The sequence below is a fragment of the Eptesicus fuscus genome, chromosome 4, assembly GCF_027574615.1.
Source record: "Eptesicus fuscus isolate TK198812 chromosome 4, DD_ASM_mEF_20220401, whole genome shotgun sequence".
In the NCBI taxonomy this organism is placed as follows: domain Eukaryota; kingdom Metazoa; phylum Chordata; class Mammalia; order Chiroptera; family Vespertilionidae; genus Eptesicus; species Eptesicus fuscus.
In genome coordinates this window covers 59,799,874-59,817,334 of record NC_072476.1, presented here as the reverse complement: position 1 = coordinate 59,817,334, position 17,461 = coordinate 59,799,874, and the positions used below count along the sequence as shown (strand labels likewise).

The window sequence follows — 17,461 nt, the reverse complement described above, 5'->3', positions numbered from 1 at the left end:
AGTCTTTTATATCACTGTCATCATAATTACAAACCCTTATTAGGTCCTCATCTCTCACTGGCTCTTATCTGATAACTTGGTACTTCCTATTGTTCTATTATGCTTAAACTAGTAATAGGGTAGACTATATTTATCTAAATAATAGACAAGGGCTTTATATTTTTTTTTTACTCAATGTTGCAAAGAAATTTCAAAAACAGACATGGACCAGTTTTGCTTTAGATTGAGACAATATACTGTACATAACTTTCAATAATTTTTCATTTCCTTACATGATCTTCATTCAGATAGCCCAACCATCAAAGTTCGTATGAATGCTTTGGTAAGACCAGAAGCAAATTAAAAATATATGTCTAAACAAATAGAGATTAAATTTTAACAAGCACAGAGGCAAAGGGACTTCTGACTGGAGATCCATTATAAGTTTTAAACATTTTACCCTACCTAAGCCAAGAATTATTTTCTATTTCCACTTGTGGGGGATTGATTGGATGACTCTTAAAGCTACCAGTAGTTTCTCCTGTATAAATTCCTGTGCAGAGAGACCAGTCCATACTCAGAAAATGCTTCTTTAGATAAAGAATTTTAACAGTCCTATGTATAAAAGACGCAGATTTCTCAAGTTCAAAAATTATAGGTGCAGATGTTAAATGACAACTACTTTGAGACAAAAGATGCTTTATACCAAATATTTGACTTAGATGTAACACTGATGGTCAAATATTTTCATACTTATATTTAATGATGATGAAACTGTTCTATCATAATGTACATTTTGCAAGTTGATTTTCCTAATAAAGAAGGTTGCAGTGCTGGGTCAACCATTCAAATTCTCAGTCTACAGTTAAAAAGATTCCATTTTTAAAGGACTCTTACCAATCTTTGTTTTTACCCTCTTTGTCTTGAAAATGTATGGAAAAAAAAGTTAGATTCTAATAACAGAATAATAATATAATAACCAGAAGCCACATATTACATTTTCTGAGAACCTGAGAAAAAAAAAATGTTGAGTAATATTCAACATTTAAATAGTCCACTGGAAAATGACCATACAGGATGGTGCAAGAGTAAGTTTACAGCTGTGAGTACATGAAATAGAATTTATTCTTGTATTATTATTTACTAATTATTGTATTATTTTCCATACTAGAGGCCCGGTGCATGAATTCGTGTGTGGGTGGGGTCCCTCGGCCTGGCTGGCAAGCAGGGCTGATCAGGGCCATCTTGCCCAGTCCTGATCGTGGCCAATAGGGGCTGGCCAGCCAGGGAGAGGGACCGAGGGAGGTTGGCCAGCCATGGCAGGTTGGCTGTGGGAGCACACTGACCACCAGGGGCAGCTCCTGCATTGAGCATCTTCCCCCTGGTGGTCAGTGCGCATCATAGCGACCAGTCGACCGGTCGTTCAGTCAACCAGTCGTAACAGTTGAACAACTATGAACCTTTTGCCCCACCATTTATTAAACAAGAATTTAGGGATTCATGACATATAACATAAAAACCTATGTTTTTATATAAAACAAGAGACCTAAGAATTAGCACTTATTTTTATGCTCATAAGTTCAAAATATAGAGTAACAAATAATTTTCACAGAGGAGAACGGAATTCATAAAAATTTCAGAAATGTTCCATAGCAAGTTAGCAGCTGACTTTCTATAGAATGTGACCTTCTGGTTTGCAGCAACCTCATGTTTATTATTTGTTCATATTCTTTGTTCAATATAGAATAGTTGGAAAGTGAATCTGTCCACTTTTAGAATAATTTTAGTCTGAACTTTTCAATATTTTTGCAATAATTTTTATTCCGCTGTTAACATATAGTTTTAGAAAATTTCTTTTTCCTGATAAAAAATATGATTTTAAAATCTCAGTGTCTTAATCCTTTCTTTTTCAGTTTATCGGTTTTAAAAATGTGATTGAATGGTTAATATGGTATATAAATCTCAAACTGACCTATGACCCCTCATGAGAAACCAAAATGTGAGTCATTTTTATCTATCATCCTCAGTATTTGAATGTCATAATTAGAGGCTGTAACAAGTGAAATATTCTTTCCACCCTTAGGAAGAACACACAGGTGTTCTAAAAAGGGAGGAAGTCAATAATTGAGTGCAATTTAGTATTTGCTAATTGTTGCTCTATGGAAGCAAAAATAGAACTCAAATTAAATTGTATCTACTTTCTCTCAGAAAATATATGTTCCATCTTTCTTGTCTTACTGTCTTTAGAACTAAAATTCAGAGGCCTTATAACATTTAATGGTGAATAATTGGGTCAGAAAAATAGAGTCCATGCAGCAGAAAACATTTTAGGTAAATAAAGATATATGCGCTTATGCATAATACTATATATTTACTCAAGCACATAACATACACCCGCCTCTCATACACATATACAGTCTTTTTTCCAATAGTTTTTAATAAAATAAATAATTTTCACAGATTATACAACCTTTAGTGGAAAGAACATAAAACACCACCAATTCCTTAGGGAAAGAACTTTTGAATGTCAGACTTTTTGCTTATTTTCTTGTAGAAACAGAGAGTATCAGGGTGGTTGTCAAGGGATGAGGAAAAAGAAGAGATACTGGTTAGAGGGTATAAACTTCAAGTTAGAAGATAAGTAAGTTCTGGTAATCAAATATGCTGAATTACTATTATAGTTAGCAATAATATGTTATACTAGAGGCCCAGTGCAAGAAAATTCATGCACTGGAAGGGGGGTTCCCTCAGCCTGGCCTGCCCCCTCTCACAGTCCGGGAGCCCTCAGGGGCGGGAGGTGACCCAGCAATCAGGGGAAGGCAACACCCCCATAACACCTCTGCTGCTGCCACTGCCAGCAGCGCAAGCCTCGGCCAGCCCTGGTTACCTGAGCCTTCAGCAGCCCTGGGCGGCTGGGCAGCCGACACCTGAGGCTTGCCTGCACCTTGGGCCGGCCCTGGGCGGCTGGGCAGCCAACATCCAAAGCTTGCCTGTGCCTTGGGCCGGCCCTGGGTGGCTGGCAGGCTGAGGGGACTAGGAGACTCCGGAGGCAGGTGTGTGGAGCAGCTGGACCTGCCTGGGAGCGCATGCCTGCCATCCTGGCGGGGCTGAGGGGACTGGGCACTGACATCTTGTGGCTGTGGGCGCTGCCATCTTTGAGAGCGTGGCAGTCAATTAGCATATTCCCTCCTTATTGGTTGTGGGTGCTGCCATCTTTGTGAGGGTGTGATGGTCAATTAGCATATTCCCTCTTTATTAGATAGGATACTTGAGAGCTATTAAGAGAGTAGATCTTAACTGTCCTCCTAACCACTAAAAAGTAATACTAATTATGTGATGTGATGGAGGTATTAGCTAATGCTACAATGGTAACTATTTCCCAATATATAAGTGTATCAAATCAAAACACTGTGCATCTTAAACTTATACAATTTTAGATGTTAATTATATCTCAATAAATCTTGAAACCAAAGAGGCTAGCATACATACCAGGCTAGCTTAAGATATATCAACAGATCACAAAATAGGAATTATTAGCAAACACTTTCAAATTGGCATTATGTAGTTTTCAAATGAGAAAAGGGTAGGATAGTTTAGAGAAAAGTAAAACAAAAATGACCCCTAAAGTAGAGTTAGCACACAGAACAGTGTTTTTAATGGAATGTGCTATTTCCATCCTGTTTTTCTAGGCAGTAGAACACTGTCATCGAGTAAGGTCTCCGGAGTAAGACAGACCTGAGTCTGAATCCTAGCTTCACTTGGGAACCTTGAGTAAATTACTTATTATTTCAATGCCTTAGTTTCCTCACTATACAATACAAATAATAAACAATGGTACCTAGCTTGTTGAGTAGATGAGATGAGATAATGAGAGGTTAAATATGATAATGTACATCAATGTCTGACCCAACTAATGTTAGCTATTGTTACTTAAGGAATGTCTTTCTTTAGTTTCAGATAAAATATCAAAGACTTGGTGAGCATAAAGATATCTATAATAATAAAAGTGTAATATTCAAGTCGACTGAATGACCAAACATCAGAACAACCATTCAGACGACCTTCCAGATCATGCTATGACACACACTGGTGCCAGGCCAGCCAAGGTGGATGCAATGCAATTGGTCGGGGGGGGGGGGGGGGGGGAGGGTGGCCCCCACCATTGCCCCATGAGTGCCCTACAGAGGGAGGCGCAGGCCATCGGCTGGCAAAGCGATCAATCAATCGGGGAGCTCCACAATTGCCCCAAAGAGGGAGGCCCAGGCCACTGACCAGTGGGCTGCGGCAGGTGGGTGGGGCCTCCCTCTGCAGGGCGCAATCGATTGCATGATCACCCTGCAGAGGGAGGCCCAGGCCACTGGCCAGTGGGTGATCGATCCATTGGGGGGCTCCACGATCTCCCCAAAGAGGGAGGCCCAGGCCACTAACCAGCAGGCTGCGGTGGGTGGGCGGGGCCTCCCTCTGCAGGGGAGATCCATTGAGGAGCCCCAGCTGGGTGGGCAGGGCTTACCTCTTTGGGGCTATCGATTGCAGGGCTCCCGGACTGTGAGAGGGCACAGCCCAGGCTGAGGGACCGCCCTCCTAAAGTGCACGAATTTCTTGCACCAGGTCTCTAGTAAACATATACTAAAGATAATATAACATACAACCCATTCAAACCAATCTAGATTTTATTCAAAATATAAATTATTATGTTTTATTAATAAATATGAATAAATTGTTATGATTTTACTCATCTTAAACTGTATTTATTTAATAAATAAAATTTGGTCACTGGGTCAAATATTAGTAATGTTGATCGATTTGGAGCTGGGTTAGCAGTATATAGAGCATTAGCGGCAATTACTCATTTAGTTTTCTTTCCCTTAATATGTCTAGCTCAGAACTTTAGACATGGTAGCTGCTAAATGGCCTGTTTATGGTAAGTGCCCCATAGAGCTGAACTGAATTTTCAGGGAGCCCACTCAAACAGTACTGTTTAAAATTTCTTTTACAAATGACAAGCATTTAGTTATATACTTTCAGAAAAGGTCCGATAGCATAGTGGTTGATAACATAGGTCTTAGAGACATAAAGATCTCCATATGAATCCTGCTTCTGTACAACATGATCCAGGGCAAGCTAATCTAAGCTGCTTTCCTTGTTTATGAAATTAGGATAATAAGGAATGTAATGTACTTAGCACAGTGCCTGACATATGGAACTCATTCATGTAACAAGTGATTTATACCAAAGTTCAGATAAAGGAGTTTGAGAAAGATCAGTGCACCTTGACTTGTGGAAAATGTTTCAAATTTTGTTATTAAAGCCGACATACATAGTTTTCTCTCACAAATGGGAAAACACCTTAATATCAGCCTTAAAGACTCCAAACAACTTCACATACTTTCAACCATATGGATCTTTTCTTCTGTTATAAACTATTTTTAGCACATAAAAAACTTTCACATTGAAAACACGTTATAAGAAAGCAGAAATTCTTTTAGAGAATATAAAAACTTTATAAAATAAGTACACTCATGTAGTGCTTTTAAAATTTGTGTTAACAATTAAAATGAAAATCTATTTGCTTTGAGTAAAATTGTACTGTTCCTGAATTGTACTGTTCACCTAAAATTGACTGATGCAGCTCTGTTCTGTGATGTGTTACAACTTCTGGAGGAAAATAGAAAATTTCAAGAGAAAACATTAAATTATTTGAAAATTCATATATCAGAGTTATTTGGTACTCTTGCATTTTATTAAGGAAGATAAGCAAAAATATAGTGAGCTATATAAATTTGTATAAAGTGATCATAAAGTCAAAGATAGCAATTCAGCAAATGATAATTTTTAAATACTTAAAAATATAGTTTATAAACCTATTTAGAAATATACCTGAGTTTTATGTAAAAACATGTCTAATCATTTTCAAAATAATTATGTTTTTTACCTTTATTTTTCTCCACTCGTGGGAAATTTAAATGATGACAGGAAAGAGTTTATTGTATCACAACAGTTTCTTTCCTTTGTCTCTATTTTTTAAATAAAATTAGGGATTTTCAAATCATCTTTTACTTGTATATATTTTATAGCAATATTAAAGGAACTTTTAAAACCAGCTGTAGCTAAATTGCTATGCCTCTGTAACCAATTATATATAATTTTATAATTAGTATTTCATAATACTCTTTATTGGAATTGGCTGACTAAAATATTATAATCTTAAACCTCCAGTTTTAATTAATGCAAATTTCAACAAATTTTCATAATTTTTTTTACCTAATAATACTTCAGCTTTTGAAGATACAATGGATTAAAAATTATACTTTTCCATTATATAGATATATGTGTGTGTTTATATGTATATGTATATATACACATACACACAGTTCCCTTGAAAATTTTATGCAATCAAAAAACCAAAGTTCCTATTGGCAATATTTTTTGGCTTACATTTCCATTATCTTTAATAATTTAAATAACAGGAAAGAAAACACTTCTATTACTAGATTTACAGAAAAGGAAATGCATATGAGAAATGTGTAAATAAATTTCATAATATTTAATTTCTTATTTATTTTCAAGTTTTCTATTAGGTTTAACTAAATTAAAAAATGTTAGAAAATTAAAGATATCAAAAGCCTTAAGTTAAGACAAACAGAAACTTTAAAAATCACTAACCCAAAGCATGCACTGCTCCTCTATGCCTGCTGGAACTCTTGCTTGTTTTAATCACTCGGGCAGCACTTTCTTTGAACTGCAGCTCACAAAAATTTGCAAGAAATTTTGACATTTCTTCTGTAACAGTATCCAGGTAAGTTTCTTTAATGAATTTCACTGTTGAGGATGGAGCTAAAATTTCATGCAGTGTGTTAAAATCCTCTTTTATCATTGAGTATAACCTAAGCATTGTACTTTGGTATCCATGAACCATTATGTCTAAATTTGATTCCCTGCTATAAGCAGGAAAGCAGTTCTGCAGAAGTTTATTCTGTATATTTTGATACTTGACTATAACTTCTGATTCTGGATAAAGAAACAAGAGTTGTTGTATGCACTGCTTTTTCAACAGAATTTTCTGCTGCAAATTGTTTATTTCATTATGGCTTTGTAATTTGCCCACTAAGAAGCGTCGAAGATGTAATCTTATATCATCCCATGTAGACTTTACATCCATAGAAGAATGATCTTCAACAGAATGAAGAGAAGTCCTAGAGAGGAAGTGGAAAGATGTCCCACTTAGAGTTGATGGAAATGAAAAGCTGCTCTGGCAGGAGAGGTCCCAAAGTAAATCCAATATCATTTCTTCTTGATTTTGTTCATTCTTCAACAAATCTTGCTAATGAAAGGAAATTATAATGTTAGAAATGTGATTAATTAAAGGAATAACAGGAAAAAAGATTTCTATAGTCATATAAAATTTCATAATAATTCATTTCAAATTAGAATTAATACTCTGATGTTCTTCAAGGTGGGCTTTTTTTTTTTTGCATTTGACATTTAATCAAGTCAGACATTTTAGAGTGTTAGCTTTATGAATTGTTTAAATTTGCAAAGCCCAGATGATGAACTATATTTTCAATTAGATTTCTAGACATATAGATTTTAGCCTTCATTGTTATCCACCACTGATATAACATAGGCAGTATAAAAACTACAGCTCAAAAATTCTAAATAAAAACCTATAGTAAAATATCAACTGAAATGTATTCCTAAAATAAGCTCAAGATCACACCCTAATTAGTTGCTGGTGGATAATTTTCATGCCTGAATGACTATAGTTATTATAAAACTCCAAATGAACATAAAAATGGAGACCTTTAAATATAGTATGTGCCCAGGGGTTACTAATAGCTGCCATTCTGAGAAATAAAATTTAACACATTTAAAGTCTTTAACTTTCATTTAAATTCCTTTTTGAGAGCCATGTCAAGAAAGATATTACTTTGGAAATTAATCTGAGAAAATTTCAATTCTCTCCAAAGAAATAACTAACTCAAAATAGGGAAACAATGCTCTTAGAATCTTTCCCCAAAAGATGCTATGAGAGAATTTCATTATACTTTCCATGCTGAGAGAAAACAATGGTAGGTGTAATTATGAATAGTAAAGGGACAAAAAAAGTTACTTTCTTTTTGGACTTTAAATTTTACATGTACACATTCCATTTACATAATGACTTTCCTAATTATGTGTATTTCAGTTAATACTGAAATTAGCTTATATTCTCTAGGTAGCAACAAGCCGATTGCAAGAAAAATGGAAGCAAGATGCAAGTGGCATAAAATCAGGAAGTTTTTGAAATTTTTTATTGACAAAGATACCACAGATCACAACTCCTGGACAAATTCTAGGAATGTGCTTTCAGTCATTCTAAGCACTGCAATGTCTGATTTAATATTGTATTTTATTATATAAAAAGCACTTTTTCACCTGGCCGGTGTTGCTCAGTGGTTGAGCATTGACCCTTGAACCAGGAGGTCACAGTTGGATTCCTGGTCAGGGTACATGCCCGGGTTGCTGGCTCAATTCCCAGTAGGGGGTGTGCAGGAAGCAGCAAATCAATGATTCTCTCTCATCATTGATGTTTCTGTCTCTCTCTCCCTCTCCCTTCTTCTTTCCAAAATCAATAAAAACAACCATTTTAAAAGCACTTTTCTATACAGTCTCTGTCTTATTCATTATGGAAATGTAGCATAGATATTTAAAATCCCAATCTACAGATAAGGACACTGAAGTGCATGTTAAGTCACTTTCTGAACATCACATACAATGAAGTGTAGAACCCAGCATGAATCCCCAGCTTTATTCTCCTTGTCCCCGTTCAACCTACTGTACTCTATGGAGCCATAAAGTGTATTGGCCTTTCGGGACCTTCTCTTTCTTCTCCATGATATTTTTGGAAAAGAAATGTCCTTAGAGTCCAGGGTATCATTAGCATAGTAAACTCTATAAAGCAAGTGAGTCATATTAGTGCTGCAATCTTGGACTTCTCATTTAAAATAGAGGGTGGTCAATAACTGTAAATATTTGATCAAGTATAATAGATTACAGAGGTTTAAAATATGTATTTAGTATGATTGCTTACATTTAGAAAATAACTTCAGGATAATTGCTATAATGAGGACCTCTGTTTTTTATTTAAACAGCTAGATAAGTAATAAATAGAAAATTTTCTATGAAAAAAATATTTGTATGAAAAATACTGGACAAATGATTGACAATTTTATCATGTAAAAACTTTATAATAAGGTCATTTTAATCTGGATCTGTTTTAATAATGTGCTCTTTCCTCAAAATAACATGATCAATTATGTGAAAAAAACCTAGTTCTCAAACAAGTCTATCAGTCTAATGAATTTGAGCAAAACTAAGGCGGCCTTTGCCCTGCAGTGAATACAGAATGACTTATGTGTGACAGATTAAAAGATAATTAAAAGCTTTTGCTTTTAATTAAATGAGAAAGCATTATTACATCAGTATTAATGAAATTCAATACACATGCCTCTTAATAGAAATTAAAGGAATAACTATATCCATATTTATTCTTCAAGGCTCCACCTTCAAGAGATAATGGGTGAGAGGATTTTCTTAAATGAATAAGGCTTCAGGGCACATAGTCTTCCTTTCTCTTCCATTTATTACTTGGTAAACATTAAAGAGACATCTGCAATAATAACGACAGCCAAAAACTATTTTCATCTGATTCTATCATCCTAAGCCATCTACAACCTCAAGATATTTTCCACATCTGCCTTAGTCAATGTTTGATGTTTAGACAAAAACAGTGCCCCCTTTTTCCCTAAATTAAATCAAAACCATAGCTATGGAAATACTGCTTTCTAACACTTGTGCTGTTTCTTTGGGAAGTAGTTTTTGCAAGCTAACCACCTTTGTAGATACAAGGGTCATAAAATAAATGTTTTTATTGAAGACTACAAAATCTTATTCAACATAGATTGTGGTCAGTATCAAGAAATTACCAATGTAATAATTCTCTACCAATTAACAGTGGTTTCATATAAATTGCTGCCTTGATTGAAAATAACTGGGCATGCCTGCAGGTTGAGGATGAAGGGAATGATAAGAAAAGGCTACTTAATAGATACAATCAATTGTGATCTGATTATGCTTAATAATGAGCTCAGAAAAAAATGGTAGTAAAGGAACACAAAATGTAATAAATATAAACTTTTCTGGTAAACAATTGTGGTAGATATATACTTTGTGGTATATGTTACATCATAAATCAGCCAAGAGTTATGTTTAATCTCTACTTATATAAAACTTAATTTTATTGATAAAAATCATAGAAAAAAACCCACAACAAATAGCTCACTGGATTACACTGGGGATACAGTAACAAAACAAAACATAAACCCCAACCCCTAGAAATGCCAGGCTAATATGGTCACTAAAATAAATATTTACAAATAGAAGTTGAATGAATTGTATCCCTTATTCACCCGTCCCACTCCACTATAAAGCAAAGATACTTATTTTTTTTACCAGTGTTTTGAGAAATTTTATCAAATCTCCATGGGGAATAGAAGGTGACTTGGATGAATTATAATTATAGTTATTTAACCACTCAAAACAGTCAGTTGTTGTCTGTAACTGCACATCTGGACATTGTTTGTTAACTTCAGACTGTATTTCTTTAATGCAATGTTCTATGCTATAAAAAAGAAAAGAAAAAATTATTTTGGTAGAAAGTAGGTAATAGCTCCATCTCATAATATCACAGGCCCTGAAATGTTTATATGTGGTACCTGGTTGCATACAATTTATAAAATTATAAAACATTCATATGATATGAAAATAATAACAAAGAGGCTATATATTTTCAATCATAATTGAAACTGAAAGTTCAAAATTTCTGGAAGTTTCATTTCAAATGCAATAGAGGAAATACAAGATGTTTAGCTGCTCAGAGGTAAATTAGAAATTCTTTTGTGTTAAAACAAATATCAAGTACAGACGCAATGAAATAATGGTCTTCTTGATAGGCAGTGGGTGAAAGGCAGAGACAAAATACTCTTTATGGCTGAAGACCAGAAATGTACATTGTCTACTAATAGGAAATGACTATATAAAATTATGAAAAACTTCAATAAACGGAATATTAAGAGGTCACAAAGCAGATACCAGGAGCTTGTCATTTTAAAAGTTGAAAAATATATATGCTGTATATACACTCTTACTATAGCTAAGTACCTCTTCCTGCCATTGAACTGTACTCCAAAAAACAAAAATATACTGAAAATTGCAAATTAAAAAAGACTACAAGGAAATGAAACAAAAGGTTAAAGCAATTATCTTTGAATTATAAAATTTGGTGCTTTTAATTTTATTTTTCTATGTTTTCTAAATCTTCATTACATAAACAAACAAACAAACAAACTAGGAACAGAGAAAACATATCCAATTGAACCTTCCAATATATACCAGTTTTTAAAGTTTCATTCAAAGTATCCTTAGCTCTGATATGAAATATACTGTTATTTTATTTTTTATATAAAAATCTGTATATTCATTATTATAAATCTTTGTGGGTTAAACTGGTGACCTTAAACAGAATGTCATCTGTGGAGCCACATGGATGTGACATATTACTACCACCTGATGGCAGCATATCTAAACTGCAAGAAAACTTTAAGAAAAAAAGAAAAATTCATTTGAAGCTGAATCCCCTCAACCCATAATTTACAGCTAAGCATTTGCCTCTTAATAGTGTTAAGACAGATTTATTATTAAAATGTTCTTGCTGTTTTTAAAATAGTATTGTTATTAATTACAGATGCTATATGACAGAACCATGTAGGCTTTGGAAACCCAGCTCTGATTATTAAAATTGATGTCATATTAATGACTTTTCAAAATTCATCAGGTATGTGTTGCCTATAAAACATACACTATAAAACTTGAAGGAAGGCTTTTGAGGAGACTTCTGAGCATGAGTGAATTTAAATTGGATTATCTTGAAACAAATACACTCTGTGATCCAGAGAGCCTTTTCATGAAAACAAAGAACTTATAAGAAAAACAGTACCTCCTTTGGCCACAGGGTACTCAATTTCCTCATGAAACAGCTTTATTCAGGGATGCCAGTTCTAAGTCTGATTTGAGATCGGAATATATTTTCTTAACTTGCATAAGAATTTCTATGGACTGAGAAACACGATGCCCTAAACATGCACCTTGACTCCAGAGACCCTTTATTATAGCATCCTCATGTGTCTCATTCAGTGAAATCCAATAGATTACAGCAATATGAACTGGAAAGGCTCAGTGGTTAGTCTACCTAAATCTGTTTCAATGACTCAGGTTTTGGGCTAATCTCTAACCTCTGACTCTGGGTAGAGGCCAGTAACTATAATTTATAAATACAGTAAAGCCCATAGAGGGCTAGATATTTTAGTAATTTGTCCAAGCACTGATGAAGAGATCGAGCAGTTGCATTTCAGAGGACCTCCCTCATTGGTAGAAACTAAGACAGTTGAGCTGTCTTTTAAAAGTATTTTGTCACAAATTTTAAAATGTCAGAACTCATCTGCACCTGATTTTTTTTTTAAGTTAGCTAAACATCTTGTCATTCTGCCATTCATCATGGTCTTATTTTCAAAGTGCAATTGTTTGAAGTCTAAAGATTTATTGCCTGATTATTATACAAAAAGAAATATTTTTCAAAATTTAAAATGAATGTTTTGTATGTAATCTGACAATATATCTTCCTTATTTGAAGTAAAAATTAAAAATTAATTAAGCATAGTGGCTTGGGTCGATTTCTGAGTTCTCTATTCTGTTCCATTGGTCTATATGTCTGTTCTTGTGCTCAAACCAGGCAGTTTTGAGAACAGTGTATTTGTAATATAGCTTGATATCTGGTTTTGAGATCACTCCCAACTTTGTTCTTCTTTCTCAGGACTGTTGCAGCTATTCGGGGTCTTTTTTTATTATTATTCCATATGAATTTTTGGAGAGTTTCTTCTAGGTCTGCGAAATATGCCTAGACAGACATATGGTTAGCACTTCCAATACTATGTCCAACAGGAGTGGTGAAAGTGGGCATCCCTGTCTTGTTCCTGTTCTTAGAGGAACTGGTTTTAGTTTTTGCCCATTGAGATGTTAGCTGTGGGTTTGTCATATAAGGCTTTTATGATCCCTCTATTCCCACTTTGCTGAGAGTTTTTATCAAAAAAGGGTGTTGGATTTTGTCAAATGCTTTTTCTGCATCAATTGATAGGATTATGTGATATTTTTTCTCTCAATTTGTTTATATGTTTTGTCACGCTTATTGATTTGCAGATAATGTACCATCCTTGCATCCCCGGAATAAATCCCACTTGGTCATATTGTATGATCTTTCTAATGTAATGCTGGATCCAATTTGCTAGAATTTTGTTGAGGATTTTAGCATGTCTCTTCAATAAATGGTGCTGGGAAAATTGGACAGATACATGCAAAAAAATGAAACTAGATCACCACCTTATACTATACACAAAAATAAACTCAAAATTAAGGATAAAGGACTTAAACAAAAGACGGGAAACTCTAAAAATCTTAGAAGAATCCATAGGCAGCAAAATAGCAGACATTTGTCATAACAATATTTTACCGATACAGCTGCAAGGACTACGGAAACTAAGGAGAAAATAAACAAATGGGACTACATCAAAATAAAAAGCTTCTGCACAGCAAAAGAAACCATAACAAAACAACAAGAAAGCACACTGCATGGGAGAACATATTTGCCAATGTTATATCCAATAAGGGTCTAATCTCCAAAATTTATAGGGAACTCATGCATCTTAACAAAGAGAAGATAAACAATCCAATCAAAAAATGGGCAAAGGACCTAAATAGACACGTTTTGAAAGAGGACATACAGAAGGCTAAGAGACATATGAAAACATGCTCAAAGTCACTAATCATCTGAGAGATGCAAATCAAAACAACAATGTGGTACCATCTCACACCTGTCAGAATGGCTATCATCAACAAATCAACAAAGGACAAGTGCTGGTGAGGATGTGGAGAAAAAGGAACCCTCATGCACTGCTGGTGGGAATGCAGACTGGTGCAGCCACTGCTGAGAACAGTATGGAGTTTCCTCAAAAACTTAAAAATGGAACTCCCATTTGACCCAGTAATCCCACTTCTGGGAATATATCCCAAGAAACTAGACACACCAATCAGAAAAGACATATCACCCCTATATTCATAGCAGCACAATTTACCATAGCTAAGATTTGGAAACAGCCTAAGTGCCCATCAGCAGATGAGAGGATTAAAAAGCTGTGGTACACCTACAAAATGAATACTACACTGCTGTAAAAATGAAAGAACTCTTACCATTTGCAACAGCATGGGTAAAACTGGAGAGCATTATGCTAAGCAAAATAAGCCAGCCATAGAAAGATAAATATCACATGATCTCACTCATTTGTGGAATATAATGAACAACATAAACTGATGAACAAAAATAGATCCAGAGACAGAGTAGCATCAAACAGACCTTCAAACCTCAGAGGGAAGGCAGGGGTGGGGGTGGGGGTGGGGAGAGGGTGTAAGAGATTAACCAAAGTACTTGTATGCATGCATATGAGCATAACCAATGGGCACAGACACTAGGAGGGGTGAGGGCATGTGTTGGGGGATAGGAGTGGCAGGGGAGAGGTCAAGGGGGGAAAAAGGAGACATATGTAATACTTTAAACAATAAAGAATTTTTAAAAATTAATTTTCAACATCGAAGAGGCAACATTTTTTATACAATAGTAATATTTTTATATATGACAGTAATATGGAGATAGTAATCTTGGGTGGGAAGAGGTCTACATATCCTTAGACTTAGAGGATACAGATTTTAGTCTAGGTTTTCTGAAAAACATGGTACTTGACTTTAAGTGTTTTCTGTTTAACTGTAAGTTGCTTCACATTTTCTTTAGAAGCAAGGTCAGTCATGAAAAATTAACCACGCAAATATAAATTTAATTAGCATATTTATTGTTAGTTCCCAAACATTAGGCCAAATATGTAAAAAAGTCTAAAACAGAAGTAGGATCTCTTCCTTAAATACCGGTAGTTTAAATCTCCAAATTCGCACCAAGGGCGTTTTAAAGCATCTTTTTAACATTATTTGTAATATTTAAGCCACTGAAAATATCCCACATATCCATCAACAGGAGAATGCTGAATTATACTCATTCATCGGAACAGAACCATAGAAAAGTAGAAATACAGTTTATCAACATGGCCGGATCTAACAAATAAAATGTTGAGGGGAAAATGGTACCAATGAATACCACATTGTGACACTATCCATATAATAGCTTGAAACTATGATATACAGTTGGTAAAAGTGTAGGGCAATGTGTTGGAATGACAAACATTACCAAATCCAGGGTGGGGATGGAAGTGGGATGAGATTGGTTAGAGGTATACAATGAGCTTTCGCGGTACTGGGAATGTTTTAGTCCTTAACCTGAATAGTGGGTGTATGAATGTTTATTACAGTACTCTATATGCCTTTTCATGTCTCAACATTTCTTAATAAATTTGAACCCCAAAGTTCTTTAATTATAATGACTCAGAATTATCCAAGTTAATGATGTGTGCAAGTGGATGCATTACTGAGAGGCTGTATGTAATCAATTTATAAAACATTTTTAAATGCAATATGCAGTATGCTTTTTTAAAAGGTACCTGTGGTAATGTTCTCATTCACTGTTCACACCTAGGTTTCTTGAATATAAAAATTACTTACTGAATGAAGGCACATTTGACAAACATTAACTAAATGGTGAGTGTGTGTTAGGCACTGTGATCGGGGGAGGAAAACATGAATAAGACATGGTCCCATCCCTAAAGGAATTCTGTCTAGTGAGAGAGACATGTAAATAAATAACTATAATACAGTAAGACTTGATAAGAGGTATGTATAACGTGTTAAGGGAATGCAGAGGAGGAAGCCACAAAATGTACCTGTGCGAGGTATAGAAAAGGCTTCTCCTTATAAAAGAAGATTATATGCAAGGGTCTTAATGTTTTAAGAGAATTAATTGAATCACTGTAGTTCGAATACCCTGACCCCTGAAAATTCAGCGCTGAATATTTAATCTTACTGCCATGCCACTTTAAAACTATCTTTATTTGGATAATAAAAAATAAGAATTTTTTTATGCTCACATGTATGTGTATGTATATGTGCATGTATATATATGTGTATGTACATATGCACCATCATACTGCCAAAGGACTGAGATATCCTACAATTAAACAAACATAATTAAAAACAACATTAGCACAAGAGCCTATTAATATCAGGCTGGTGCAGGTGAGGGTAAGAGAGAAACAGAAAAAGAGAAGAGACATAAAATCTTGAAATTTAAGCTTTTTTTATAAAACACTTCATGATTTAAAACACATAGTCTTTATTATTCAATCACAAAATAGTTAAAAGGAAAAAATATGTTTCACTGGCAAAAATTATGAGAAATTTATGTAAACGTTTTGGAAAACATATATGGATGTTTTCAAGGAAAGTTCAAATTTTCATTTTTAAAATCAGGGTAGCAGTATCATGGCAGAGATTAAAGATTATTTTTATAGTATGAGAAATTTAAACATTAAAATAGATTTTTTTAGAATAGCCCCAGACTTGAAACAACAAAACTGTAGAATGGAATACTCCAGAGTAAAGAAAAAGGATGTACTACAGTTTCAAGGAACGATGTGGATATATCTCATTAACATAATTTTCTCTGGTCATAAAATATATTGATGTGTGTGTGTCCACTGACAGATTTGTGGTTATGCCATGACAAACCCAAAGTTGATAGCATATTTGAAGATTTGTTTTCGTTACTTCTGGACCTTTATGCCATCATGTGGAAAGTCTAAAGAAAATTTTCATATATAAGTACAAAAATTGAAGTATTATGTGAGAAGTGTAATCTACGTAATAGGTATCTTCTATGAATAAGCACGGTTAAATTTATAGAAGCCATGTATCCAATATTCTGTTATGAAAAGTTAATACCACCCCCACCCCACTCCCACAACAGAGCCCCCGGATTCCAACAAATATTATCGATGGAAGCATTTGTTTTTTCTTTACATTAAAAAAAAAAAAAAAGTAATCTTGTACCAGGACCAACAAAACTGATGTCCTGTGAGGTTCACACATATTGTCTATAATTACAAAATAGAAGGTAACATAAACTATTAATGATACAATTTTATCTGTTCAACTGAACATTAAGAGAAAAATTGTCCTATGTCACTAGTGAGCCCAACATAACTTCTATACCCCAATATCTTATTAAACTAATAAGGTCCATTCAGCTTAAAAAATATTTTTCCAGCTTTTTAATTAGTTATTTTTATTAATTATTTTTTTCTTTATTGATTAAGGTATTACATACATGTCCTTATCTCCCCAGATCCCCCTCCCCACTTGTGCCCTCACCCCCCCAGTGTCTGTGTCCATTGGTTAT

The 17,461-nt window shown here is 34.5% G+C and overlaps 1 protein-coding gene across 1 annotated transcript in view; it reads right to left on the bottom strand.

The window, feature by feature from the left end:
* The window catches only part of KIAA0825 (KIAA0825 ortholog), a 353,187-nt gene that overhangs the window by 282,603 nt on the left and 53,123 nt on the right, over nucleotides 1-17,461 (bottom strand). The window contains exons 4-5 of the mRNA XM_028139797.2: nucleotides 10,471-10,639; nucleotides 6,643-7,300 (exon numbers count right to left, since the gene is read on the bottom strand). Coding sequence (XP_027995598.2) covers nucleotides 6,643-7,300; nucleotides 10,471-10,639 — 827 coding nt within the window. The remainder of the gene's footprint in view (nucleotides 1-6,642; nucleotides 7,301-10,470; nucleotides 10,640-17,461) is intronic.